The sequence below is a fragment of the Strigops habroptila genome, chromosome 3, assembly GCF_004027225.2.
Source record: "Strigops habroptila isolate Jane chromosome 3, bStrHab1.2.pri, whole genome shotgun sequence".
Classification (NCBI taxonomy): domain Eukaryota; kingdom Metazoa; phylum Chordata; class Aves; order Psittaciformes; family Psittacidae; genus Strigops; species Strigops habroptila.
Genome location: NC_044279.2, coordinates 64,699,055 through 64,724,838, shown reverse-complemented (window position 1 = coordinate 64,724,838; position 25,784 = coordinate 64,699,055). Strand labels below are relative to the sequence as shown.

The 25,784-nt window shown below is 48.4% G+C and overlaps 1 protein-coding gene across 2 annotated transcripts in view; it reads left to right on the top strand.

Annotated features, from left to right (window-relative positions):
* LOC115605764 (cat eye syndrome critical region protein 2) overlaps nt 1-20,494 on the top strand; it is a 96,133-nt gene extending 75,639 nt beyond the window's left edge. The window contains exons 8-19 of one of the 2 annotated variants that reach the window (XM_030480682.1): nt 560-637; nt 5,424-5,580; nt 10,277-10,406; nt 10,687-10,724; nt 10,827-10,918; nt 11,180-11,306; nt 12,715-13,148; nt 14,246-14,374; nt 14,464-15,286; nt 17,382-18,789; nt 19,632-19,737; nt 20,019-20,494. In XM_030480682.1, the coding sequence (XP_030336542.1) occupies nt 560-637; nt 5,424-5,580; nt 10,277-10,406; nt 10,687-10,724; nt 10,827-10,918; nt 11,180-11,306; nt 12,715-13,148; nt 14,246-14,374; nt 14,464-15,286; nt 17,382-18,789; nt 19,632-19,737; nt 20,019-20,024 (3,528 nt within the window). In that variant the 3' untranslated portion in view covers nt 20,025-20,494. Of the gene's footprint in view, nt 1-559; nt 638-5,423; nt 5,581-10,276; nt 10,407-10,686; nt 10,725-10,826; nt 10,919-11,179; nt 11,307-12,714; nt 13,149-14,245; nt 14,375-14,463; nt 15,287-17,381; nt 18,790-19,631 lie in introns of both variants that reach the window. The other variant, XM_030480683.1, reaches the window with a different exon arrangement.
* The last annotated feature ends 5,290 nt before the right edge of the window (nt 20,495-25,784 follow it).

Below are 25,784 nucleotides of genomic sequence, written 5' to 3'. Positions count from 1 at the left end.
GGGAGAAAGGCTCTCCCTCATGGAGTGGCAGGGCTCGAGAGGATACTTAAGGATCTGGTTCATGGTTGCATGCCAGTACAGGTAGGATGACTGAAAGGGTTACTGTCTTCAGACATGTTTCTTGTCCCTTTTCTGCTAGCAGGGAATCTATCTGCTTTTGAACTGCTTCAATTTACAGCCTAGCTTTTCTATGCAAAACTGCCTGTGATTCTACTTTTACTGCTGTTTCTCTCAGCTGGCTCTGCTGAAGGGGCAGTGGCTGCTTGAGCTGGTATGTCAAAGCCACGAAACTCTGAAGGGTATTCTCCATCAACTGGATGTTTTCAGGTGGGACAGATTTGGCACGGGATCCTTCGGCTAGATGGCTTTGTAAAATGTGCTCTGCAGTCAGCGTGATGTTCTTGGACTGAGTTCAGTTTGCTTGTTTTCTACCCTTGTAAAGCTAATACGGATTTCATGGTCGCTTCTAGCCCCCAGAGTTTCTCCTGCCAGTATCACCAATGTGCCCTAATTTCCTCCACTCTCTTTTTCCTTCCCTCACTTCTCAACCCTGTTTCAGGAGAAGCGTCTGCAGCGGACAGAATTTTCTCCCAGGTGGATGTCTGACCATCAGCCCATCAAACCAATCAAGCAGGAGGTGAGGGGGGGTGCGAGGGGGAGGACGACGGAGGGAGGCGAGAGCAGATGCCTCCTGGGGGAAAAAATAAACCGCAGCATCACTATTCAGTGGGAAGGATTCGTTTGAAAGTGCTTGTGCTGAAAGAGAGATGGGTGGTAATGCCCGTCAAAGGCAGGCTGACACTCGGGGTTTCTATGGCGAGCAGGGAGGTGCTGCCCTCTGGATCGCAGAGGTAACCGGCCTCGCCACAGACTCCGGTGCAGCTGCATATGGAAATCTGCGCTCAGTCTGGGGAATTCCACTTCAATGAAAGTGCTGGCACATTCGAGGCAGTTCAAAGAAAAGTTGAAGAAGGATGAGAGGGCTAGAAGAACCGGCTTACAAAGGGAAATGACAGAAATTCAGCCAAGGGGAAAACGTGAGGCTGCAAACACATGAGGGTGTAGATAGCGTGGAAGGAGAGAAGAATGACTGATGCAGGATGGACCTGAGCGAGGAGGGGGTCAGCTGGAAATGGAAGTCACAATTTCGGCTGCTTAAAGAAATGCTTATCAAACTGCAGCCTTGTCAGCTGAAACGCCTCTTTCCGTGCCTCTTCACCCTCATCTCCTCTCCACCCCATCAGTGTCACAGCGCTGGTGCTTGCGGGTCTGTGCAGTGAACCAGACCCAGGAAAATGGCTGGAGTTAAATATAACCTTTTTCTTTGGTCGGGGTTATTTTTAACGGAGATCAGCTTCCCGATCCAGTTCACCTCGCAGCCCCCAACAGTAACACTGGCACAGCCAGGGGCATGGTACAGTGGAGATGGAGGGTCTTTGAACTGGCAACTGCTACCCTAAGTAATCAGCCAGGCAACACGGGATTAGCTTCGCAGGAAAAAATTGGCTTGATTCTATCAGGCCGTGGCATAATCTCTTGCTGTAGATTAATGAAAACATAACTACCTGATGTTTTGTCAAGCCCTGGGAAATTAAACTGCAGGGAATATTCCACGTGAGCCAGGGTCAGGGGTTCCCGCAAAACAAAGGAGAAAGTACAGTGCCCCACAATAAATAGAATTACTTAGAATAGATAAATAAAAGGAAGGAAGAACCTCTCATCATGCTGCAGATAAAAGCCTGCCGAGAGGAAAATACAACCCTAGCAATGGTCAGTTTGGGGCCAGAATTGCTCTCTGCAAAGCCCACCATGCAGGAAGCCCAGGGACACGTGTTTGTTCACAGGCAGCAGAAATCCCAGAGGAGGAGGGGAGTGGGAAACACATGGAGCCTGAATGATGCTAATCAGTACCGCAGGTGCTCCAGGTCTGCGGCAGCAGAGGGCTGTTAATTGCTGCCTGTGGGCCAGTGAAACGCTTTCAGCGAGCGGGGGGCCCTCCTGGCACCTGCTGCGCCGGGGTGCGGGGACCCAGCCAGCACAAGGGTGGTGATGCTCACGCCAGCTCCCCAGCAGGATGTGGCAGTCATCCCTGCGCAGGGAAGGTGCCAGCATGTCTGATGGCTTGTTTGCTGAGTGAAGGGTGGGCAGCAGGCGAGTCTCAGGGAGAAAACCTCAGCCTGGTGCAGGGGTGACGCCTTCCTCCTTATTCTGTGAGCTGGATGCTGCTTTGAGATATAACTGCTCCGTAGGCTCCTAATCCTGCGGGGGATTTCTCAACAGGTGGTTCAGATTAGCTCCTCATTAAAGAGCCGCCTGAGCAGCACCCTCATTAAGGTGGTGCTGCGGAAACTGGAGCAGGAAAGGTTTGGAAGATGAGGGGCCAGGGTGTGCGGCTGGAGGGGGCCAGGGCACCCAAGCCTCCTGGTCTTCTGACCCTGAAGTCTGATACCCACTGTCTGGAAGCCAAAGCAAAAGGCGCAAGTTTGGCCCTTTCGGGGTCCCTGGGGGAAGGCAGCGATGCTGTGTCCTGGAGTGCTCTCTGGCGGAGGGAAGGAGGTGGTGATGCTGTGATCACACATGAGAGGGGTGATTTTTAACCGCTGAGTGGGGAGGAAGCTGGAGAATGTCCCTTTGGCCACCTCTTTGGTCAGGAAGGGAGTTTAACTTGTATTGGGTTCTTGGTTTTATCATTCCAATAGGTGTCTGCTTCTACCATATCTAGTAGGAGTTTACTTGTTTGTGTTGACTTATGTTTTTTAACCCTGAGTTGAGCACACTCATCCCTAATGGGGTTAAGTGGGACTCCAGGCAGAAAGTCCCTCTGAAAATCAGACTATATATGTGTCTGAAGTGTCTCAAAGAGTCCATGCCAGCATTGCTGCTGTCCTGCAAGCACTGCAGGGAGCAAGTGCAGTTGTGGGTGTTTGCTGCAGTCCTTGGTGCTCACTACACTGCGTTTGTGGTTTCTGCTTTTCCCTTTTCTCCTTTCTCTAGTTCAGCTAAGATGACATCCTCTCGTTTGGTTCAAATTGTCCCTTTGCTTTGTTGAGGCTGTATTTTTGGTGGGTTGATCTGGAATGTGCTATGGATTCTGTGTTGCGTCACTAGAGTATAGGGTGCTGAGTGCACCCTGCAGGTTTGGATAGGTCCTGGTGTGAGCACTGCAGCTTGGATGTTGTGTTCATAGGACAAGAATGGCGGAAGCTGTATGAATCCAAGGAAAAGGAAGGTCTGAGCTTTTGAAGCAATTGAAGAAACTAGTGTGGCATGTCAGGCTGGCTTAGGTCTACTGGTTGGAGAATCTAAAGGCTGATGGTCACATCCTCAATAAAATATCTTGGTGTACCAACTTCTGGTGGCTGGTTCCTGCTCACCTCTTTCTCTTCTAATTGCTGCAGAATCTAACTTTTTTGGTACCTTTCTTTTGATCAAGAAAGTTAGGAGGAAACTGCTTGATGGTGGTCAGGATCAGGCCTGAAAGGAAATAGTTTGCAGTGCATGAGTAGAAAATCAGATGGTAGAGCAATTGAGAAAGGGATATGAAAAGAATCAGAAGTGGAAATGTAGAACCCAATACTATAGGTTCTTGACCTCTTCTACTTGGCACAGCAGTTTCATTCCTGGACATCCTGGTGTTTGGATATTGATCTGTTGGAGGAAAGATCTGAGAGAGACAACTGGAATGATTAGGGAGCTGGATGGATTGCTTTATAAGGAAACATTATCCTAATTGCAGAAACGTGGGAGTTTTGTGCAAGTGTCTGAGGAAGCCCATAAATGCTCGAATGTGGTGGAAGAAGAGGAGGATTTATGTTCAGCCAGAAGAGTGTAACTAGGAATAATTGGATGGAGTGAAGGGATGAGAAATTAACTTCAGACTGAATGAGAAGAGAAGCTGGCTAACCTAAAAGCATGTGGAGGCACAGAATGGTTTTCTTAGGGAAGGAGTGGAAGCGTGAAGTTCTAATATTTGGCAAAGATCTAAAAAGGAAAAGAAGATGGGCAGAGTTCCCTTGTGGTGAGATCATTTTGTGCATTTCACCCAAAAAGATCAGCACAGAATATTGGTTTTTGCTGTCCAGTCTGTCCCTAAATGTCCTGATGTTGTCAAGAGTTCTATCACCCTCTCTTGGACACTTCTCCATGGCTATTGGTGGTTAAAGCATAATTCTCTTAATATATATTGTTGCTGCTGGAAACAGAGATATAATACACGATTCTCATGCATGGAGACCTGCACGGGGATATTGTAGGGCAGTGCTGTGTAGGGAAGGGAAGGCAGGGGGGAATGAATGTACAGTGAAACCGGACAACATTTCTAGGCATTTATCAAAACATCCTGAGGTTCCACTTCTGGGCAATGAAACAAGGACAAAATACTAATTATGGTGCCAGATTTTTTTCAGGGGATTAATAATGGGCCTGTAGAAGTTGATGGTCTGAGCTGCAGCCAAGGGACCCCAGCTGATTGCTAATCCTCAGGAAATGCCTTCTGCCTTAAGTGGTGGTTGCTGGTTATTCCCCGAAAATTAAGGTGTAGAAAGCTGTATGCACATTATTCTTTTCCAGTTGATATTCCCTGCCGATAAGGCACACATGTCTTGGTCTTGCAGAAGTCAGTAAGGTGGGAGTGGCTGGTGGATGACCAATTCATTTGTCTTATAATTAAATTAAGCTAATAAAGGTAATTCCCTACTGCCATATACATACTTTGCACTTTATTGGAGAAATAGGAGCAGACGACCCTGGCTGGGGAAGTATGCAGTCTTAGTGGGATCAAGCACAGCCTTGCAGCCTTCTGGCAGTGCGGAGGTGAGGAAGTGAGGCAGTAAAGAGCCAGGCGTCCTTGACTGAGAAAACTGGCTGGGGGACCCAGCAGGAAAACTGTCCAAACAAATGAGCAAGAGCTAGTTCAAGGGAGATTAACACTCATAAATATGGCTGGCCTTATTTTGAGAAGGAAAGGAAAGCACTCCAAACGATACCTTGTACCAGTTTCTTTTCCTATCCTAAGTACTCTGTGGTTTATAGCAGAATCAGGTTCAACAGAGTAGTCCTTTCTGCTCATGCTTGCAACTGCTGGCTGGATCTGCTAGCTGGAAGGAGTAGTGGTGTTGTGTGAGGGTGTCAACAGCCCTTTGCCCAGAAGGGAAATACACACAGTGCATCCCTGGCTTGTCTAACCCATCGCTTCTCCTTCCTTTGTCCCTGTGTCATTAGGATTTCATTGCTTGACAAATAACTTTCCTCTACATGTTGCTTTTCATCTGAGAATTCATATGTATGCATCATTTCTTTTTTCCCTTTTTGCCTCCCAGCCATTCATTTAGGTATGCTCTAATACTTGCTCAGGGTAAACCTGCCTCTGCTCAGACTTCAATAAGCGAGTGCATTACAGTGTTTGTTGCACCTTTTTGCCACAGGTAAACCCAAATGTGCTGAGTTCAATGGAGACGCAGAGGCAAAGAGAGGAAGAGGAGGAACGGCAAATCCTTATAGCAGTGCAGAAGAGGGAGCAGGAACAGCTGCTAAAGGAGGAGAGGAAGAGAGAGATGGAGGAGAAAGTCAAAGCAGTGGAAGGTATGTGCATGCAGCCAGCGTGAAGCAGGAGTGGAAGCTTTCAAAGCCGAGACTGAGATCTTGATCTGCCATTTGCATCCCACCCCTGCCAGACCTCCTAACAAGAATATCTTTTCTGGCACTTTAGATAAGTCGGTCTGACGGCAACTTCTTTTCCTTTGTCTATCTCCCTTACTGTTGGTGGCTGCTCTCTAGTGCACCCTTCAACTGTGACATATTCAAATGATGCTTATTTTTCCCCTTGCCCCAGATGGGAGTAGCAAGAGTAGTACTTTTATATTGCTATTGGCCTTATCACTTGCAGAACTAAAGATATGGGGACCAGGCTAAATAGAGCAGCAGCAGAGGTGGCAGCTTCAGGTGTTGGTCTTGTCTTTTCATGGTTTTGAATTAGATGCTGATTTAAGCTGTTCTGCAACAAGCAGCTGTGTTGTGTTTAATATGATCAAGCCACAGACAGCAGGCCTTCAGCCAGTACACGTAGGTACTGGTGTCTAAGAGCAAGCTCATTTCTGACCATCTTCTCTCTGCCAGCCTCCGTTATGGGGATTCCTATATCTGCTGCTTTTGCTGCAGTGGCTGGCTGGGCTTTTGCAGTTCATCTTCAGAAAGCTGTGGTGGTGATGTGTGGTGGTATCAGTATTGTGAATCCTTAAGTGGATAAAGAATCCAAAAAGGAAAAAGGACTAAGTTCATGCAAACCCTGTAAACTTTCCAAGATGAAACAGTCTGCTACCAGATGTTTGCTAGCAGACCAGATGTTATCTAAGAATAGCTTCTTTTACCTGCTTACCTTTTTAACCTTTAGAAAATCCAATTACTTGCTTGGCCTTCATATATTCCTGGTTGCCAGTCCTAGCTAATCCGGTGCTTTAAACTGAGAATCATCCAGCCTTTCATATCTGCCACATATATCTCTCTCACCTTGGGAAATTGCATAGTCTCTGTGCTTTAATTCTCCATCCGTATAGACAATGTTAATCTTGAAGTTCCAGAAGAGCTGCAAAGATAAATGTACCTGTGAAAAGATCTTATTCTGGTATAAGCCATGTCCTTTTCTGGGTAAATTCAATCACTACATCATCTGGGTCCAGTATTGTTTAACTTGCTCACCAATGGCTTGGATGAAGGGATAGAGTGCCTCCTCAGCAAGTTTGCTAGGATAAAACTGTGAGGAGTGGCTGATAGCCCAGGGTGCTGTGCTGTCATTCAGAAGGATCTAGACAGGCTGGAGAGATGGGCAGAGAAATTCAACAAAAGCAAGCGCAGGGTCCTGCACCTGGGGAGGAAAAACCCTATGTTCCAGTGCAGGCTGGGGGCTGATCTGCTGAAAGGAGCTCTGTGGAGAAGGAGCCATGGGTCTTGGTGAATAAGTTGTCCACGAACCAGCCATGCGCCCTTGTGGCCCACAAGGCCAATGGTATCCTGGGGTGCATTAGGAAGGGCATTGCCGGCAGGTTGAGGGAGGTGATACTCCCTCTCTAGTCAGCCCTGGTGAGGCCTTGCCTGGAGTGCTGTGTCCAGTCCTGCGCTCTCAGCGCAAGAGACATGGAGCTCCTGGAGCAAGTCCAGCAAAGAGCTACTAGAATGGTTAAGGGTCTGGAGCATCTCTCGTATGAGGAAGAGCTGAGAAAGTTGGGCCTGTTCAGCCTAGAGAAGGCTCTGGGGCATCTGATCACTGTATATAAGTATCTGAAGGGCGGGTGTCAAGAAGATGGGTCCAGACTCTTCTTGGTGGTGCTAGGAGATAGGACAAGAGACAACAGGCATAAACTAAAACACGGGAAGTTCCACCTGAGCATGAGAAAGAACTTCTTTATTGTGAGGGTGGCTGAGTATTGGAATAGGTTGCTCAGGGAGGTTGTGGAGTCTCTTTCCTTGGAGGTACTCAAGAGCCGTCTGGACACAATCCTGAGCAATGTGCTGTAGGTGACCCTGCTTGAGCAGGGAGGTTGGACTAGATGATCTCTGGTGGTCCCTTCTAACCTCAACCATTCTGTGGTGATGCAAAGGCACCGGAGCCACTCAAAGAAACTGGCATGGTATTGGGCAGTAAACTGTTTTAAGTTAATTTAACTACATTCATGCTTTTCTTGGCAGAGATGCTTTTATTTTAGTTTGTGCAGTTTCTTTCAGTTTAGTTTAAATTTGTCCCTAGTCAGTTTAGGCTATGTCAGGAGAAGTGTCTTTTTCAAGCTGGTGCAGAAGCTGTTTGGAAAGGTTATTGAAATAGCTGACTTGTTCAGTTAAATGACTGCAGTATTTTTCATCCCTAGAAACGGCAGCTACCCAGGTAAAACTGGCTTCTTAACCATCTTTCCTTATTGCCAAGCACATTTCCCATTAGCAATTACTTCCATGACAGTTCGTAACATGGACAGAAAGTGATTTGAAAATGTAGTCATATTTTGCTTGGATCAGACTTGTTAAAACTGGACATCTGTTGTCAGAGATTTTAGGGTAACAAAGATTTTCTTGCATTTTGCAGTCTGTTTGGGATTTAGCATTAATTTTGTAAGGTCTTCTGTAGAGGGGAAATAGGAAACACAGGCTGAAATATCTGCTCTCTGATATAGTTCATCAGCGCTTCACCTGCTTCTCAGTTTTGGACTGTATGCTGTTTTTAGATTACGTTCCTGTTTCCACTCTGGGATTTCTCTTCCCCCTCATGCCAGTGCACATCCCAGGTAGCAGACCTCCTGTGGGGCCCATCTATTTGTTCCTGAATTTATGAGTGAAGGCAGCTTTATAGATTTCTACCACAACAGCAGGTTAGAGTTTCCTAGTTCTCTTCCCAGATGCTGCTTCACCATTCTCTCTTGCACATGTGACTTTCTAGCTGTTTTTAGGACGTTGCTGAGATTTTGAAAGCTGCTGGGTAGGACTCAGCCTGGGCCAACAGCATGGCAACAAGCTCTGCCAGTGATGTTTAACATGCTATATTAATCACTTGGTGTGGTAGAAGGACCTGCTATTAATCCTGACTGAGCTCCAGTCTGGTACCAGGGTAGTGCTCCCTAATTCATGTCAGTTTACCAGGTCAGATCTTTGGCAGGCCTTGATTATTTCTAAAATCTACATCACCTTACCCCGTGGTTGCTGTTGCCATGAGATTTTCCTTTTGCTGCTCAAGTCATCCCCTCATGTCCTTCTCAGCTTTCTCACTTAGGCATCCACTACAGTGTCATGTAAGTGATGCTAATTTTACAGAAGAAGCATGAAGTACTGAACTGTGCTTGGACAGACCTAGATGGTCTCTGTTAACTGCAATTTAATCGTAGAATCATAGAATGGTTTGGGTTGGAAAGGACCTTAAGATCATCTAGTTCCAACCCCCCTGCCATGGGCAGGGATGCCTCACCCTAGACCATGTCAACCAAGGCTCTGTCCAACATGGCCTTGAACACTGCCAGGGATGGAGCATTCACCACTTCTTTGGGCAGCTTGTTCCAGCACCTCACCACCCTCACAGTAAAGAACTTCTTTCTTATATCTGACCTGAACTTCCCTAGATGCAAGTCCTGTCCTTCCAACTTCAGTGGTACCCAGAGACTTCTAATGGGAAATTTGGACTTTATCACTCTTTGGCATATCTGGCCATGGACCTCCCTGGAAATACCCACCTTGTAGGTATTCCTAGTTTTCTTGTGCTCTCAACCCCCATCCCAAGTTTAGTTTTAACTGACAGAGTAAGACAGTAAATTAATACTCTTCCACCAGAGCTGGTGCTTGAGTCTTTGGACTCAAGCAAACCTCTTAAACTCCAAAGATGGAGCCTCTGCTGGAGGTTATTAGCCAAGTCTCTCCCATCTTTCTTTCACTCTGGGTGTTCCCCAATGTGTCCTGTTTTCTGAGGTCTTACTCCTATGACATGTCTCCTTGAACGTTACTTTCACAGAATTCCGCTCCTACAGAAAGTTGGTACAACCACAGGTGTTTAGCAAGTCAAACGAATTCAGATTTCCTATAAGAAAGAGGAAATGAGGTTCATACGAGCCCATAAACTTTCTATTATGAAGCAATCTGTTAGCCAGCTGTCTGGTTGCAAACCACAGGTTATATTACCAGCGTTGCTTCTTCCTGTCTCTCACCTCTTAAACGAAAGCTGTCCCAGTGGCCCTCCTGTGCGGCAGCTTGCTCGCTCTGGTTGCTGGCTGTGAAGGCCTACCTGAGCAATCTTCCCAAAGTTAGCCACCGTGGTGGAGGATATTAATGTTCCCAGTTTCCCATTGCCTCCCAGCTGGCAGAACTTCCTTCGGTACTGTTCTTCATCCACTTCAGTGTAAACCAGCTGCCTTGAGTTCACCTGCCTGAGGTGTAGCATCTGAAGGATGATAACTTAACAAACCAGCTCTTTCCATAGTGCTGACCTATGCCTAGTTCTGTGCATTGAACACCTTTCTTTGTATCTCACCACAGTTGGGAATTTGTCTGGAAGCTGCCATAGGAAGCATCTGTATCACAGTAATGCTTCAGAATCACTGATTGTAAAGTGAAGGGAAAATGAAGAGGCATGTTGATGGTGTGCCGTATTCTCACCTCCTCTGCTCCTGTGCTGTTGCTGCTTTTGCAGAAAGAACAAGGACGTTTCACTGGCGTTCTTGAGAACTGCAGCAGCTACCTCTGTTTTCCCTGCAAGCTGATGTTGACAATGGGTGCTGAATGGTTTTGCACCTCTCCCCTCTCCCCACTGCAGAACGGGCCAGGAGGAGGAAGCTTCGTGAAGAGCGGGCCTGGCTGCTGGCGCAAGGGAAGGAGCTCCCCCCTGAGCTTTCTCACTTGGATCCCAGTTCCCCTACCAGGGAAGAGCGAAGGACCAAGGATCTGTGAGTATGCAACTGGGCATTGCAGCATGTGAATGCATTGAAGGAGTAAGTCTGGGAAGGAGAGTAGTGTGATCATTCACAGGAATGAAGAGGAAGAAGTGAGGTTGGAGATCAGGAAGGAGAAAGCTGAGAAACATCTGGGTTTGGCCCATGCTACGTGTGATGAGGTTTATTTGTCAACATTATGGCACTGTGCATGGTGTGGAAGGGAAAATGAAGTACATAAGCATGTCTTGTACATCCTCAGTCTGCATATTCACTGTTGTTCTTCCCGTTACAGCTTTGAACTTGATGATGAGTTCACAGCCATGTACAAAGGTTAGTCCCGCTCCAGCTTTCCCCTTTGCATGGCTTGCTCAAAGTGAAATGCTTCCCTGGGGGTGTGTGCATAATCATTCACCTTTCTTTTGCTACTGCCAGTTCTAGATGTCGTAAAGGCTCACAAGGACTCTTGGCCCTTCTTGGAACCCGTTGACGAATCGTATGCTCCCAACTACTACCAGATCATTAAGGTACGGAAAGTGCTCCAGCCATCTTGACTAATGCACTTTGCTGGCTGGCATGCTGGTTTTTCTAAGTGTTTTGAAGTTTCGTGGGCTATGTTACCCTTGCAGTCAGACTGCACGACTCCTGTACTCCCTTTTAAACCTTGCAAGTCAAGGAAACCAAAGATGAGAGGCTCCCCCATCCCTCTCCATGAGGAAGCTAGCTATGCAACTTTGTAAGCCCCACTACACTTGCTGTAACTGAAGGGAGATTTTGTTGCATTTCAGGCCCCCATGGACATCTCTAGCATGGAGAAGAAGTTGAATGGAGGTCAGTACTGTACCAAGGAAGAATTTGTGGGCGATATGAAGACCATGTTCAGGAACTGTCTTAAGTACAATGGTGAAGGCAGTGGTAAGAGCAGTAAGATGCTAAGTTTGTCTATTTGCAGTGCTCAGTCAAAGCAAGTAAGCAGTGATCTCTTCCTACTCACCAGCACTTGATTTGTGCTCATTCACTTTCAGGGTATTTTCGGAAGGCTGGACAAAAGAGTTGGAGCTGCTGAGTGAAAAGGCCAGGGGCTTTAGTGAGGTTTTGAGCACAACTTGGTCATGCCAAATTGAGGCATGGCACACTAAGGGGCTCCCATGTTGGTAGATGGTGAAGGCAGAACATATAAAGAGAAGACAGTCTGTTTCTTTCTGAGCTCATTCCGTCATGTGCTTGTGGATATATGTGTGCCTCTCTCATAATATCTAACAGATACTTTGAAAAGCAGTGGAGTCTGGAGTTTATTGAGTACCACAGAAAAGTGAGGAATAAACCAGGCTTGTAGTCCTTGGGACGGAAAAATGTAGGGTTTGGTTTCCTTTGCTATTGAGCGAAAAACATGAGTCTGCAAATGGGAAGCCCTGGGTTTAACTGCTATGCCAACTGGAATTCTACATCTTGCTTAGGGAAGAAATCAGTTCCCATATGGTGGATCATCACTGCAGACTGTGTCTCACTAGCACCGCCTTGAAAGGGAAAATACTTAGAGCTACCCGGCTTGTTGCTGTGGGCCCCAAGTAAAAGCATTCCTCCGCTGCCACTGGGAGAGCTCTGTTTCCCGAGGAACTTCAGGGTTAGTGGGTGGAAATAACTGGAAAGTGATTTGCTTCAAGCCCTTGTCATTAACACCTCTCACATGTCTTTTCCTTCCTATCCACTCCAATGAAAAGTAGGAGCCCCTCAGAGCAGAACTGTCCTGTGTAAATGATGCAATAGGGACACTGGTGTTTGCAATAGTTTTTGTGGCAGGGTCAGCAAGTGCTTTAGAAACTGTACATAGATGAATATGTTTGCTCATTTTCCTCTGTCTTGTGGCACACATCAGAGATTTGAACGAGTCCAAGAAAAGCCTCTGAATGTAATCAAATAGCATTGCTGGAAGTTCGCATTTCTTCTCTCAGCACTCTGTTGGCTAACTGTGCAGGTCACGCATCTCTGCAAGTGGAGGTGGTGCTTCTCATAATGTAATTCTTGGCACTACACTGGAACACTGAGTTAATGCTGACTCTGCAGGCTGTGCTGCTGATGGTACTTTGTCATGCCTATGTGCCTGTCCTCTGGTGGGGTTACTGAACAAATCTGGTGCTGTGTTGCTTATCAAGTTTAAAAACATAAACTAAAGTTGACTAGTTAGAAACAAAGAAGTTTCTTCTTCCTCGAAGAAACTTTGTGGAGGGGAGATGATTTATTTGATGGGGAAAGTCTGGTGTTACTTAATTGCTTCTCTCTGTAAGGCTCTGTCCCTGATGTCGTTGGGGTTTTTTGGCTGCAGAATATACCAAGATGGCTTACAACTTAGAGAGGTGTTTCCACCGAGCAATGATGAAGCACTTCCCTGGGGAAGACGGAGACACAGATGAGGAGTTTTGGATCAGAGAAGATGGGAGACGAGAGAAGAGGAGCCGGCGGACTGGCCGCTCCAGCACAGGCAATGTTTGGACTCGGTCGCGAGACCCAGATGGACCAGGGAAAAGGCAGCAACGCCTGGAAAATGGCGGAAAACCTCCACCATATCGAGCTGCTTCCAGGGCTCCTGCTTCTTCCTCCTCTTCCTCTTCATCCTCCTTCTCCTCATCCTCTGCAGACGATCAGAGTGGCAACCCAATGCAGCCTCCTCGAGAAGTGGGTCCTTCCAATGGACGAGGTTTCCCTCGCTCTCTGCAGTATGGCGGCATGCCCAGCCCTGTGCCACATCCCGGTCAGATGGTAAGGGGCAGTTTCTGCTGTTCGCCCATCCAACGTGCGGAGGGAGGGAATGAAACTCTCAACTGTGAAATCCCTACTGTGTGGCAAGAACCTTTTCCCAGAGGTTAAGGGTCAGGGCTATGGTTTCTACAACTGAAACTTTTCAGCCCTCAGATTTAAACTGGTACAGCTTCAGTCTTTGCCACAATAGCTGGGGACAGCCTCCTAATGTTTCCCACAGCCAGCAAGTACCCGTGTGGGCTTGCACCAGCCCCGGCTCCCCCGGTTCTCTCCTTGGAGAGTTACCCTGTTGTGCATGGAAAGCAGTTGTATTTCCTTTCTTAACCTCCAGTTTATGATGTTCAACAAGCCAGTCTTCGTTTGTCTCAGTTGTTTACAGGTGTCTGTAGCTTTGTGCCATCTGCACACTAGTGCATTTTGTGCCTTGGGTATTTATAAAAGCAGTAAATGAAACCAAACACAAGGCCACTCTGGACTGCAGCAGTGGCCTCCTTTTAGCCCAACATTTCTTCTCTGAATGCCACCTTCTCTGTTCTGCCTCCCCTCTAGGCTGTTCCTTACCCATCCTTCACTGCCTTTTCCACTGCAACTAGTGGTGTCTTGTGGTGTATCAGCTACTCCTCTGAGACCCAGGCAACCCCTCACCCTTTTAGCTAGAGATCAAACAAGAAATTTTAGAGCAATTCTTGTGATGCAGATAGTGGGAGGCAGTAGGAGAGCTGGAGACAAGTATTTTGAAGGAAATCCAGCATGTTCCCCCATTGACCTGCTTGCATACTCTCACCCTCTCCTCAGAGTGAACCACTGCCCCCTCCAGCCTTCTTGCTTGCTCCCAAGTACTTGGGTGGCAAGTGAGTGCATTGCAACCTCGAGCTCAGGGATGTGTGGATGGGGTGTGATGAGTGGCTTTGGCAGGAGAACTGTGTCACCTTATAGGAAAGAGACCACAGGTTTTTCATGTATATCTCCAAAAAGCCCATCTGGTTATGTGTGGTTCCTCCAGCCTTGGCTTCCGCTCACCTGCAGCAGCAATGCTGCTTTTCTGTGCTTCACGAACCATTTCATTTCTCCCTCCTTCACCTCTCCCTGTCCCCCAGAGACCAGCTGTGCCGGGGACGTTTGGTCCCCTGCGTGGATCAGATCCCACGAAACTGTATGGCTCGCCGCGAGTGCCTGAGCCCCATCCCGGAGACCCGGTCCAGCAGCACCAGCACTTTGCCATGCAGGTAAGAACCGCTGCAGCCAAGGGATCCAGCACCCCGGGCCCTGCTCTCGCTGAGACCCCCCCATTTCTTTCTCTCTCCCTCCTCCCCAGCCGGCTGTGGGACTGAGCGAGCACCGCGGGCACAGGCTGGCAGCGCCGGAGAAGCAGGCGTGCGCAGGACCGACCCACGTCTCTGGCCTCAGCCCCCGGCCGGGCGCGCTGCAGCTGGGGCGCATGAGCGGCCCCCCGCCAGACGCCGTGTACCCACCGGCACAGTTCCAGCAGGGCTTCCTCCCCCCGCGGCACAACGGGCCCCCCGTGAGGCCGTCAGAGGGCTCGGAGGTCCCCCCAGGGCACATGTACCGGCCCTACAAGTTCCTGAACCGCGCGCACCCAGCCCTATGGAATGGCAGCCACGGCCCCACCAGCCAGGGTGCTGTGGGGCCAGAGGAGAAGGTGCCCATGGGGCCGGGGCCCTCGCTCCAGCCCCGCACCCTGGGTCATATGATGGACCCCCGGTCCATGAGGCCACCGCTGCCTCCCAGCCAGTGGACCGAGCAATCAAATTTCCTACCTCACGGGGTGCCTCCCTCAGGGTATATCAGACCGCCGGGGAAAGCTGCGGGGCAGAGGGTGCCGCAGCCGCCGGCTGCTCTGTTTGGGGGACCGCCTCAGGTTCAAAGGGGGTGCCAGGGTGGGGATTCCATGATGGACAGCCCGGAGATGATCGCCATGCAGCAGCTGTCCTCCCGCGTGTGCCCGCCGGGTGTGCCTTACCACCCTCGCCAGCCGCCGCCGCCGCACCTCCCCGGGCCCTTCCCGCAGCTGGCTCACGCTGCCTCCGCCGCTGGCGTGCAGCCCCCGAAGCCTGCTGTGGGGAACGGCGGCTCGCAGGATCCCACCGCACAGACCATGGAGATGGAGAGCAACCCAGGTAACCTCTCCAGTGACCTTCCTGCCTGCATCTGTTCCCTGCATGCCCCTGCCCGCCTCTCCTTTGCTCGCTGCCAGGCATCCCTCCTGCCTGCTGCACGGTGCCACCATTTCCCATTCCGTGCTGGTGTGTGGTTGTGTGGAGCAGGCAGGAGCACCCCCAGGCTGGATTTGTTGCTCTTGGGCTCCAAATTTCTAGGGACCCAAACCTTAACTGTCATGCAGATGTTCTGGGTCTGCAAATGTGGCTTTATTTGGATTTGTGCTACTAGAGAAGTGGAGAGTATGTCCTGATCTTCAGGCTTGCCAGAGTTTTTAAGCAGTGGCTGAGGCTCAGCAACAAAAGCAGGGGTTTGGGGTTTTTTTCTATAAAATAATTAAAATCTTGATTGAATAAAATCACAGAATGGTTTTGGTTGGAAGCGACCTTAAATATCATCTAGTTCCAACCTCTCTGCGTGGGCAGGGACGCCTTCCACTAGGCCAGGTTGCTCCAAGCCCCATCCAACCTGGCCTTGCACATTGCCATGGATGGGACATTCAGTTTTTACATGTGTCTTTAACCTGAATTGGATTATATTTTCTACTCCAGCCATCACTTAGATTTCCTAAGGTTGTTTTGTTTCACTGTAGCCTGCCAGAGGTCCCCTCTGTCCCAGCTATACCTGCAAGCTGTCAGTTTGCCTTAGGGTGCAAATGCAAAGCATAGGCTGTGATACTTCTAGAGAGCTCACTTAGAATTAATATGAAAATTGGATCTGCAGAGAGTTAAGTAAGGAAAGAAGACGTTATGTGAATAAATGGTTTAAATATGCTTCTTTGAGCATGGCTTCTCCACAGCAGCTGTGTCAGTTCAGGTGGGATGGCAGTGTGTCGTGTGTACCATCACAAGTTTCTTTCTAGTTGAATTTCTTTCATTCTAGCTGGTAAACTAGAGATCAAAAAAAAAAACCCAATTTAAAAATAAACCAAACCTAAAGTAGAGATCAAAAAACCCCAGAGATCAAAAAAAATTTTTTTTTTTCATTAATTCTAGCTGGTAAACTGGAGATCAAAACCCTTGCATCTTTTATGGATCCCTCGTGTGCCTTGCACTAGGAGCAAACTCTTTCCTTGTGTGGCATTGCTCCAAAGTCATCATCATTTAACTGTGCTGGATATAGAACAGAGACCAGGGGAGGACGTTGAGTGATTGCAGGGCAGAGTAGTCGCATCTCCAAATCACAGTTTGTCAAAATATGGCTGCAATTCGCTCTGCAGCTTCTTGGTTGTGGCAGTGCTTCTGCCACGCTGTGGGCAAGTCGGGTTTGTGGACCAGAAGGAGCAACACAGCCTGAAATCACGCTGCTATTACCCCATCTTCTTAATTTGCTGTTATGTGGACCCCACAGTGGTATTTCCCAAATCTGCCTCACCATTAGGCAGCCCCATGTGTCAGACCAAATCCATGTGTGCAATGTACTCCAATGGACGTGTGACTTATGTGTGGCTTGCAAACTACTATTGTGCCTGTATCTTGAGGGTTCAGTCCACATGTGCTCTCTTTTTCCAAGAGAGGTGCAACCACACAAGTAGTTTTTAAAAGAGCTCTTTTAAATGAAACAGCCACTAAAGGTCTCCTAACGCTGCAAAAATGCACTTCAGAATTGCTAAAGGTCTCTAAAGGGAAGATTGTGATGGGTGTGGGAGGGAGGCTGCAGCCCTGCAGAAGAGCAGTTGTCCTGCTGCCATGCTCCAACAGTCCTGCAGAGAGGTTTGAGTAGAAGGTGGATCTTTATAGGCTTTGGAGTATTTACGATGTAAGGACCTTTGTGGCTTTAGAGAGTCACTCCTTTTTCTCATGCATTAGCAACGCAGTGGAATGTTCTATCCATCCAGATGTTAGGGACATGCTGGACAAAGCTGCCCAGCAGCTTGGGTCAGCAGCAGAAGAGGATGTTGAGAGGCTATTTTGGCACACCTGGTTAAACTGGCAGGAATTAATCTTTGGCATGTGTGCTTTGGGTGAGCGTGAGTAGGTGCGTGCATGTGTTGCGCTGAGAGGACCATTTTCTGAAGTTAGACCAATATGTGACTTTTTCCTCCTCTCTTTCCAGTGGAGCCACCAGCAGGCATGGACGAGAAGGCTCAGTGCATTGGCATTCCCGACGGAGCCTACGCCAAACTCCTACCTCATCCCAAGCCCCCACTGCCCATGGAGTGCACGAGGCGCGCCTTGCCCCCAGATGGGGAGGGAGATGGCTCCAGTGTGAAGGGAGACCTGAAGGCAGCACAGGGCAAAGGCTCGTGGCCGGCGGAGAGCAGCTATGCTGGTGGCCCAGGCTGTGTGAGGGACCTGGTGCCCACCTCTGAGAGAGGAGGTCCCCTGCCTGAGAATGGGGCAGCGGGCGAGGGGCCAGCGTCCGGCACCGAGGGGAAGGGACTTGCTGCCAACCTGCTGGAGAAGCCCCTCTGTGGCGGAGGGAAGGCTCTGCCTGAAGCAGCCGTACCTTGCATGGGACAGGGCACTGGCCTCCCTGGCATGGACACCAGCTCCATGGGGGCTGCCCCCAACCAGTTCCACCCTCTCTACATGCCTGGTCTGGAATACCCGAATTCAGCCGGGCGTTACCACATGAACCCAGGCCTGCAGGGCTTCGGTCCCATGATGGGGGGGAAGCCTCCTCCTCCTGCCTCCCACCCTCAGCATTTTCCCCCACGGGGTTTCCAGCCAAGTGGCGCCCCCCCCGGCGTCTTCCCCCGGTATCGGCCCCCCCAGGGCATGCCCTACCCTTACCAGCCGCAGCCTCAACCTTCCTACCACCACTACCAGCGACCGCCCTACTACGCCTGTCCACAGGGCTACTCGGACTGGCAGAGGCCTCTCCATCCCCAGGCCAGCCCCAGCGGGCACCCCACTGCCCACCCATCACTGGTCAGACCCCCTTTCCCAGATCGGGGGTCCACCAGTGGCTTGCAGGGCTGCGAGGCACTGAGCGCTGCCCTGGCCTCTCCCAACCGCATGGACATAGCGAGTGCCAAAGAGGTTTCTCCAAGTGATGGGCAGGATCTGGGACCTGAAGACGAGAAGTCTGAGGAGTCTCAGGAAAGACCAGAGAGTCCCAAAGAGTTTCTTGATTTGGACAACCACAATGCGGCCACGAAGAGGCAGAGCTCGGTGGCAGCAGGGGAGTTTCTCTATGGAGCCCCACCACCACACCTGGGTTCGGGAATGGGATTTGGCCCATCAGCCTTCCCTCCCCATGGGGTGATGCTACAGACTGGCTCTCCTTATGCATCCCGGCATCCTGCCAGTCATTTCCAGCCCAGGACATATGGATCGCCCATGAATGCTCATCTGTCTCATCATGCGGTCTCTAGCCAGACCAATGGCCTCTCTCAGGAGGGACCCCTGTACCGCTGCCGAGAGGAGAACGTAGGTCACTTTCAGGCCTTGCTGATGGAGCAGAGAGGCAGTGGAGGTGGCATGGGGGGGCCACCCCAGGACTTGTATAGACCCTCGGGGTAAGATCGTGTTTTCTGCGAGAAGGCAAGGTGGGAGGGGGGTGATGCCTGGTGATGATAAATGTTGGATATCCTTGAAAGGATAATGCTTAAAGCCAGGGCAGATGGCAAGCAAAGTTGAATGGCTAACAGGTGACTGTTAGGCCCTTGGAGTAAAAGGTCTCTTAAGCTGGAGAGAGAGTCTCATCACAGCTCTTTAAAAACAAGTAGCAATTGCTATCATGGAGACCAGTTAGCCTGTCCCATCCATCCCCACACCAGTGCTTTGTTTTATCTGTCAGTGTTTGTTAATGCATTGTTCAGGGTTGTGAATCCCTTCAAATGGACTCTTGCAATTTTCTTTGCAAGTATTTTGTTGCATCTTTCTCATAGTGGGGCAGAGTAGCTAACTAAAGTAGAAGTTAGCCTCTTGTTATGAATCCCTTTACTTAAGTAATGTTGCCCCCTTTTTCTCCTCGTCTTGCTTTGCCCTTCTTCTCTGTCTCAAATTTCCCTGATGGATAATTACTTCTCACTGAGACTGTGCCTATCACGTTTTATTCCCAAGTGGAAAATGATGCTACTCCAAAAATTCCCTATTCAGATTTTATAAATGTGCTTCCACTGTTAGTGTTTTGTCATAGCCCTGGCATGACAGGCCTTCTAATATTCAGGGAGCTTTCTTACAGCTAAGCCATTGTGGGAGTGGCATGGATTAAAGGTTGTGTTTCGGGGAAAGTCAGAAAGAAGAATACACAAAGTGCATGCTTGTATGTGAATGTTTTATGTATGCTTTCAACGAAGTAATGGGATTTGCTCTTGAGTTCATGTGCTAAAACTCTCTCCATTCAACCTGGCTCCAGAATGCAAATGCATCAGGCTCAAGTTCCCTTCCCAAAGATGCCTACAGCAACCATGTCCCAGGAAGACTTGACGTCACAAAAACCATCAGCGTTGCCTCTGGATCAAGTAAGGGCTGCTAGAGAGAGCAAAGTTCAAATGCAAATCTTTCCCTTCCTGCTGGTTAGAGGAGTGAAGTGTTTGACGAAGTGGGAAGCACTGGAGGAAGCTGGGAAGTGAACTACTGCTATGTAGAGGAGTTGGGGGTGTCTCCATAGTCTTAGCCGACTGTAAAATGTAACCTAGGTGGACTGATAGTGCTAGCTTTGAACTGGTTGCATGTAATCAGGAGGTTATTCCTTTCTAAAGCTGCCAGTTAAAGCCTCCAACTCTCGTTCTTCCTCTTCCAGAGCTAGTCCGAGGAAGGAAGGACCTCATGAAGACGAAAGCCACACATGATTTGGACAAGGGGGAGGAGGGGCAGGCCTTCCTCCCACCCTCCCCTCGCCCGAGCAGCATGTAGCTTCCTGGATCCATGGAACATGGTGCTGTGACGGCTTTTGTGTTGGGAACCTGGAGCAGCGCTGGGCCCCAGCCAGCCAGCCGAGCAGCTGGCTTGCCACCGCAGGGCAAGCATCACACACTAGTGGCTTTCCGTGACCGGAGACTGCGTCTCATTCAGGGTTTGAGGGATTTTTGGGGTGGGGGGAGGGCGAGGGTGGGGGCAGAAACGTTCATTGACTGCTAAACTCAGGTATATTTTTCAGGGTGGAAGAGGACGATGATGGAATTTTACTTGTAGTATTAACATGTGTGTTTTGGAGCTGGATCCAGTTTACAGAATTTAACCTGTTGCCTTTTTAAATAAATTTCTGTTGTTGGTGAATGTATTGTACATAATGGGGGAGGGGGTGGGCCCAGCTTGTAGTGGGCTTAGCACTGGAGGAATCCTTAACTGTTTACAATCATATCACACTGAAATCTTTCAGGATAGGGTGAGGGTCTGGCGGGGAGCGGGGAGAGGAGAGGGAATGAATGATGGATGACTTGCTGTCCTCCTTCCTGTCCTCTGCAACCAAGAAATGACCCGATAGTTGGTTGACTTAGTAGCAGGAATTGCTCAGGAGCATAATGTGTCCTCCTCTTTCTCTTGTCTTCTTCCTCCTTCCCCTCTCACCCCCGCCTCTGCCCCTCTGGATCCAGGGCCTGAGTGCACTTCCAGCTCCTGTCATCATGGGGGAACAAGGAAACCAGGACCAGGAATTGAAACCAGAACAGGACACTCATGGCATTGTCCTTTCTGCTAGTATAGTACCCTTTCTACCTTTCTGATAGGAGAAATGTATGCTCTGGAAAACAGAAAACGGCATAACTGGTCATCTTAGCCTATTTTTGGTGAAACCGGTGCAGCTGCGGGTGGAGCAGCGCCTATCCAGTAGAACAAACTGTGCAAATCTGTACTGCCCTGCTGCCCAAGGAGAGGAGCCAAGTTCTTTCTCTGACCCCTGGCTATATTCACTTCTTAGCAGCAGCAAAGTACCCTGGCGCTCCCGACCGCTCTCAGTTGCTCTGGAGGAAGAGCATGAGGCTGCTTTGGAGGAATGGTTGGTTTAATGCAATGTGAGCCATTTGTTGGCCTGTGGAGTTGGATTTGGCATTTGCAAGTTGCAGGTGAATCAGAAAACACTGATTCGAAATCAAATGTCGAGGTGGCATGGCTCAGAGGTTGAGGGATGAGAGGGACTGCATGCTAGAGTTGAGCTGGTTGAACTGTGTCATCACTGATAAGTAGCAGCAGATCCTACAGGGCTGGTGGCATCTTCTCTTGGAGGCTGCGTGCAGTCAGTGTGCAGGTGCTTTCCTCACCAGTTGCAGTACTGCACTGAGAAACCCCAGTGCTTCATCAGCCACTGGTGTTCAAAGGCAGCAGGTTTAACAAATGAGTTCAGTAGGAATCTCATCTGCATTTGTTCACACCTCAAAGCTGACAGGCAAATAGATATGATAACTCTTGGGGAAGCTGGGCTAAAACAGGGGAGTCACTACACTATGAGGTTGGGCAGCAAGGTCTGCTGGGACTGTAGCCTAGTGGGCAGGGTGCTGGTTGCACTGAGGGGTACAGGGGTATGGTTAAAAGGAGGATGTGCTGATGTGTCGGACAAATTGTGCTAGCAAGAGCACTAGAAGTGAGGACAGAGCAGCATGCCCTTTAGTCTGTGGTAGCAGCTAGGGGAGAGTCTTTGTCTCCAGGTTTCTGGAGATTTTTTCTGGCTGCTTTGTTGTCTTGGATGGTGCCATCACCTGTGTCTTTAGCTGGATTGCACTGGCATGCATGACTGTACTGCCTTTGTCCTGCTGTATAGATCTACCACGTGCTGGCAAAGCTGTTCGAGCAAATGGCAGGTAGCATCTCACTGATGCTGAGTGTCCTTCTGTCCTAAGCTCTTGGAAGCACAGAAAGCCTAAAAGATGAGACTATTCTCTCTTAAAATGGTTAGAACAAGGAAACACTGCCACATTGATGCCCTCTTACCAATGAGTTTCACTGCTCTGTTGCTACAGTACTTTTGCCTCTGAGCTGCACAGGGCCAAGGCATTTTCCAAGCCTAATGGGAGTTAAACTTCTTCATGCTATTCCCCCCAGTGTGCTTATAAATGCAATTCTTGTTACCCACTGCTGCTGCTAGCCTGTGAACTATAGCTGCTGTCTGCCTAGAACCTTGAGTTGCCTGGGACAGCTGGCTCCTCCACAAAGGAAAACTTCAATACAATGTGAATCACTTACAATACCTATCCATAGATGCCATTGCATTACGAAAGGGAGAATTTTTTTTTTTTGGTAGATTTCTTTTTTCTTTTTCATTTGTGCTCATCTGTCAGGAAGCAGTTGTCACTGGTGGATTGGTTTAAACTGGAATAGGTGATCCTGAATGTTGCACATTGACTGAGAAGCTCGTAACTGCTCTCCTTAGCCAAGAACATTGTGCTATGGCTCATCTGAAATTGTTCCAGATCTGAGGGTTTGTTGCTGGCATATCAACTGGCAGTGGGTTTTCAGAGGTGCCCCAGCTGCTCTGAAATGCAGGCCTAGATTTCTCACTGAATGGAGGTACTGAAGCAGTAGTAGATATTTATGAAAAACCCCAAGTATAGCAGCTCTTCAAGACAATAAACCTGAGACAAAGGAAAACACAGTTGCTTCTTCTTGTAAAGCAATCTTTAGTTCGTTGTAGATATAAAAAGAATTTGAAATAGCACACTTGAAAATAGAGGAACTGTAAAATATAACTTGTTACAAAGTATTCGAAATTCTGGAAACGTGAATGTAGATTCTGCAAACCACCCCTGCTGTACTTCAGCCTGTCTTCTGCATCACAGTTACCCAAATATTTGAAGTGCCTTTCATTCAGCTTATTGTGAACTTTGTGGAACAGGAGGTTTTTAGAAGCTATAAAAAAAAACCAACCAAGCTGAAGCACTCTTGGCCTTCAGCTGGAACTGGCACTGAAAACATGGTTCTAGTGGTCATGGTATCTGGATGAGTACCAAGACCAGATCAAAACAGGGGACAAATAAGAAAGACAAGAATTGCTTGTGGTCTGCTTGGAGAACATAGTGGAGAATTAGACAGTGATAGATACCCAGAGGATCCTATGTAGAGTATGTGACATGAAGGTATTATCCCTTACCTGACATAAAGCAAATCTGGGAGAAGGGTTTAACTTGCAAATGGTAGACAAAACAGATTAGTGAAGTTGACTCCTTCTGGGAGGGTTTCTAGGTAAACGGCTTTTGATGTAGTCAGTATTTCTTATTAAAGTGACTAACAAGCTGCTGTTGTGAGGACACATGGTTTATATTAGAAAAGTACTCATATAGCCTAGGGGGACTATGGCTGGGCTACAGGGATAAGGGCTATCCTGGAACAGGGCACACTAAGATGGAGAGCTGCCTGTGGAATCTTAGCTCAGTTTCCAGACTTCCAGATGCTTTGTTCATAAGTGTTTAGGGTTTGGTTTTTTTTTCTCTTATGATGATATTTAGGGGTGTCCCCAAAACCAGAGTTCTATCTATCTCCCTAAGTACAATCTGAGCAAATAAAAGAAAATGGCGCCTCTCAGGGCACGGAGCAGATTGCTGGGGTGGAAATGTGTGCGGAGGAGCAGAAAATGTTGATTTTACAGTTTATGGTTTCCCATTCTATGCTGCATAGGGCTGCTTTGTAGATATTGCGAAAGACAAGGGTTTAAGGAGGGATCTATGAGAGCAAAATGGCAGCTCTTTGTGTACAGAGCAGTACTTTTTGCCAGCGGTTGGCATGCAGTGCAGGAGAAATGCAGCTGCATTTTAAAACATCCTAGCTTTTGAGTGCCATACTTGTGTCCCTATCTTAAATAATGTTTTAACACAATTAAGAAATTCTAGACTCTGGTTGGAAGCCCTCTTTCTCATCCCCCAGCATTGCTGTAGTATGATACATTACCAGTTGGTCCTTTTTCAGAAAGAATCCTGAGCTGGCAACTTTGAGAAGTTTCCTGTAACTATTACTTTTCCCATACGGAGGATGTGTTTTGCTATAATTATGGATTTCATGTTAAACAAGACTGTACAGTACATAGAACAATGATGCTGACCATGCTTCAGCATGACAAAAGTTTCCAATATTCTCAGAAAAGCTTTGTATGCTGCTCTGGATTTTTAGCCTCTTGTTCTCCCCACCACCTCCTCCTTTGCAAGTTGTTGTATGGTGTTCCCAAGCTCCTGAGATGTTCAATTGCCACTTGTAAATGCCACTGTATAAACTCCCCCTGGGACTCTGGAAGCTTTGGGCATCTGAAGTACTGCAAGCCCTGACAATTCAACTAAGTATTTTAAGAAGGCCAGTCACTTGAGGCTTCGCAGTGATTTTTAGCTGTGTCTAGCAGAAGTTTGCAGTCTATAAATTCCATGGTGTGACCCACCAAACCACTCAGTAGCAATCCAAGGCACCAGCCTGCAATGAGGAGGACAAAAGAGGAAAGTAAATTTGAAGCTTCAAGGCCCAATTGGTTTGATTTGTGACTTTAAAGTACATGGAGACACTTTTCTTGGAAGAGGTTCCGATTCTTCCTCATCTGCCAAATGCCTTTCCCATGCAGACTTTCTGAAACTAATCTCCTGTGTATATTTTTGTAAGTGTGGTTTCTCGGGGTCTTGGAGAACTATCAGCTTCTTGATGTCTTATCTGAAAGCTAGTCACAGAGGCTGTCTTTCATCCTGCTGACCGAGGCAGTTCTCCTGCAGCTTCTCACCCCAACGCTTCTCCATTTAAAATGAAAGTATAATGAGAAAACAGCCTTCCTTTATTCCCTCTACTGATCTCTTTCAGTCTTCTGTGCATCTCTCTGTTCAGCCAGAGTTGTTGCTTTGTTCCCAATGTCTTTGTTCTGCTTTCCTTTTCCAAGGAGATGGTGTCACCATATGCATTGTGGAATTTCTCAGAAGGTGCCGAATTGAGTGACAGGGAAGTGCCATCCCAAGGGGTGGCTTGGAGAAGACAAATGGGCATTTGTGATGGTGTGGTTGCTGCTGGTTCCCCTCATTGCAGAGCAACCATGCAACTGGGTCTGCGCTTAATCAGGGCAACCCCTTAAGAAGTTTTCACTGCAGTGCATTGGTGGTAGAGGAATTTGCTCTTGCAGAATTCCTGCTTCAAGTCCAGGCTGGTGGTTGAAGGGCAGGTGTGTGAGAGCCATATCCTTTCTGTAAGGCTGAGATTGAGATAGCAGGCTGGGAAAGTAGTGCTGCAGCTGCAGGCCATGTGATGCTTTAAGAGCTGGTGCTTATTGTAACCGAGAAAGCATCTCAAACGTTGACCTTCCAGCCTTTCCCCATCTGTACCTGTTTAACATACAGATGGGGGTAAAGCACATTTGGGCTTGGCAGGACCCCTGCCGCCCATGCGGAAGGAAAACGCTTTTAGCCAGCACATAATGAACTACACGTCCTGGTTTTCACTCTGCTGCCCACCTCCCTCTCTGAAAAAGAGCTGGGGAGGGACGCGTTTCCAGCTGTCTCCAAAGAGGAGCTGTTGGGATGACAAGAGCAAGGCTCAGTCCACTCCTAGAGAAGGAGATTCAGGATAGGGTTTTATGTGTTTGAAACTAGATAGTAACATACAAGTGTACCTTCAAAGT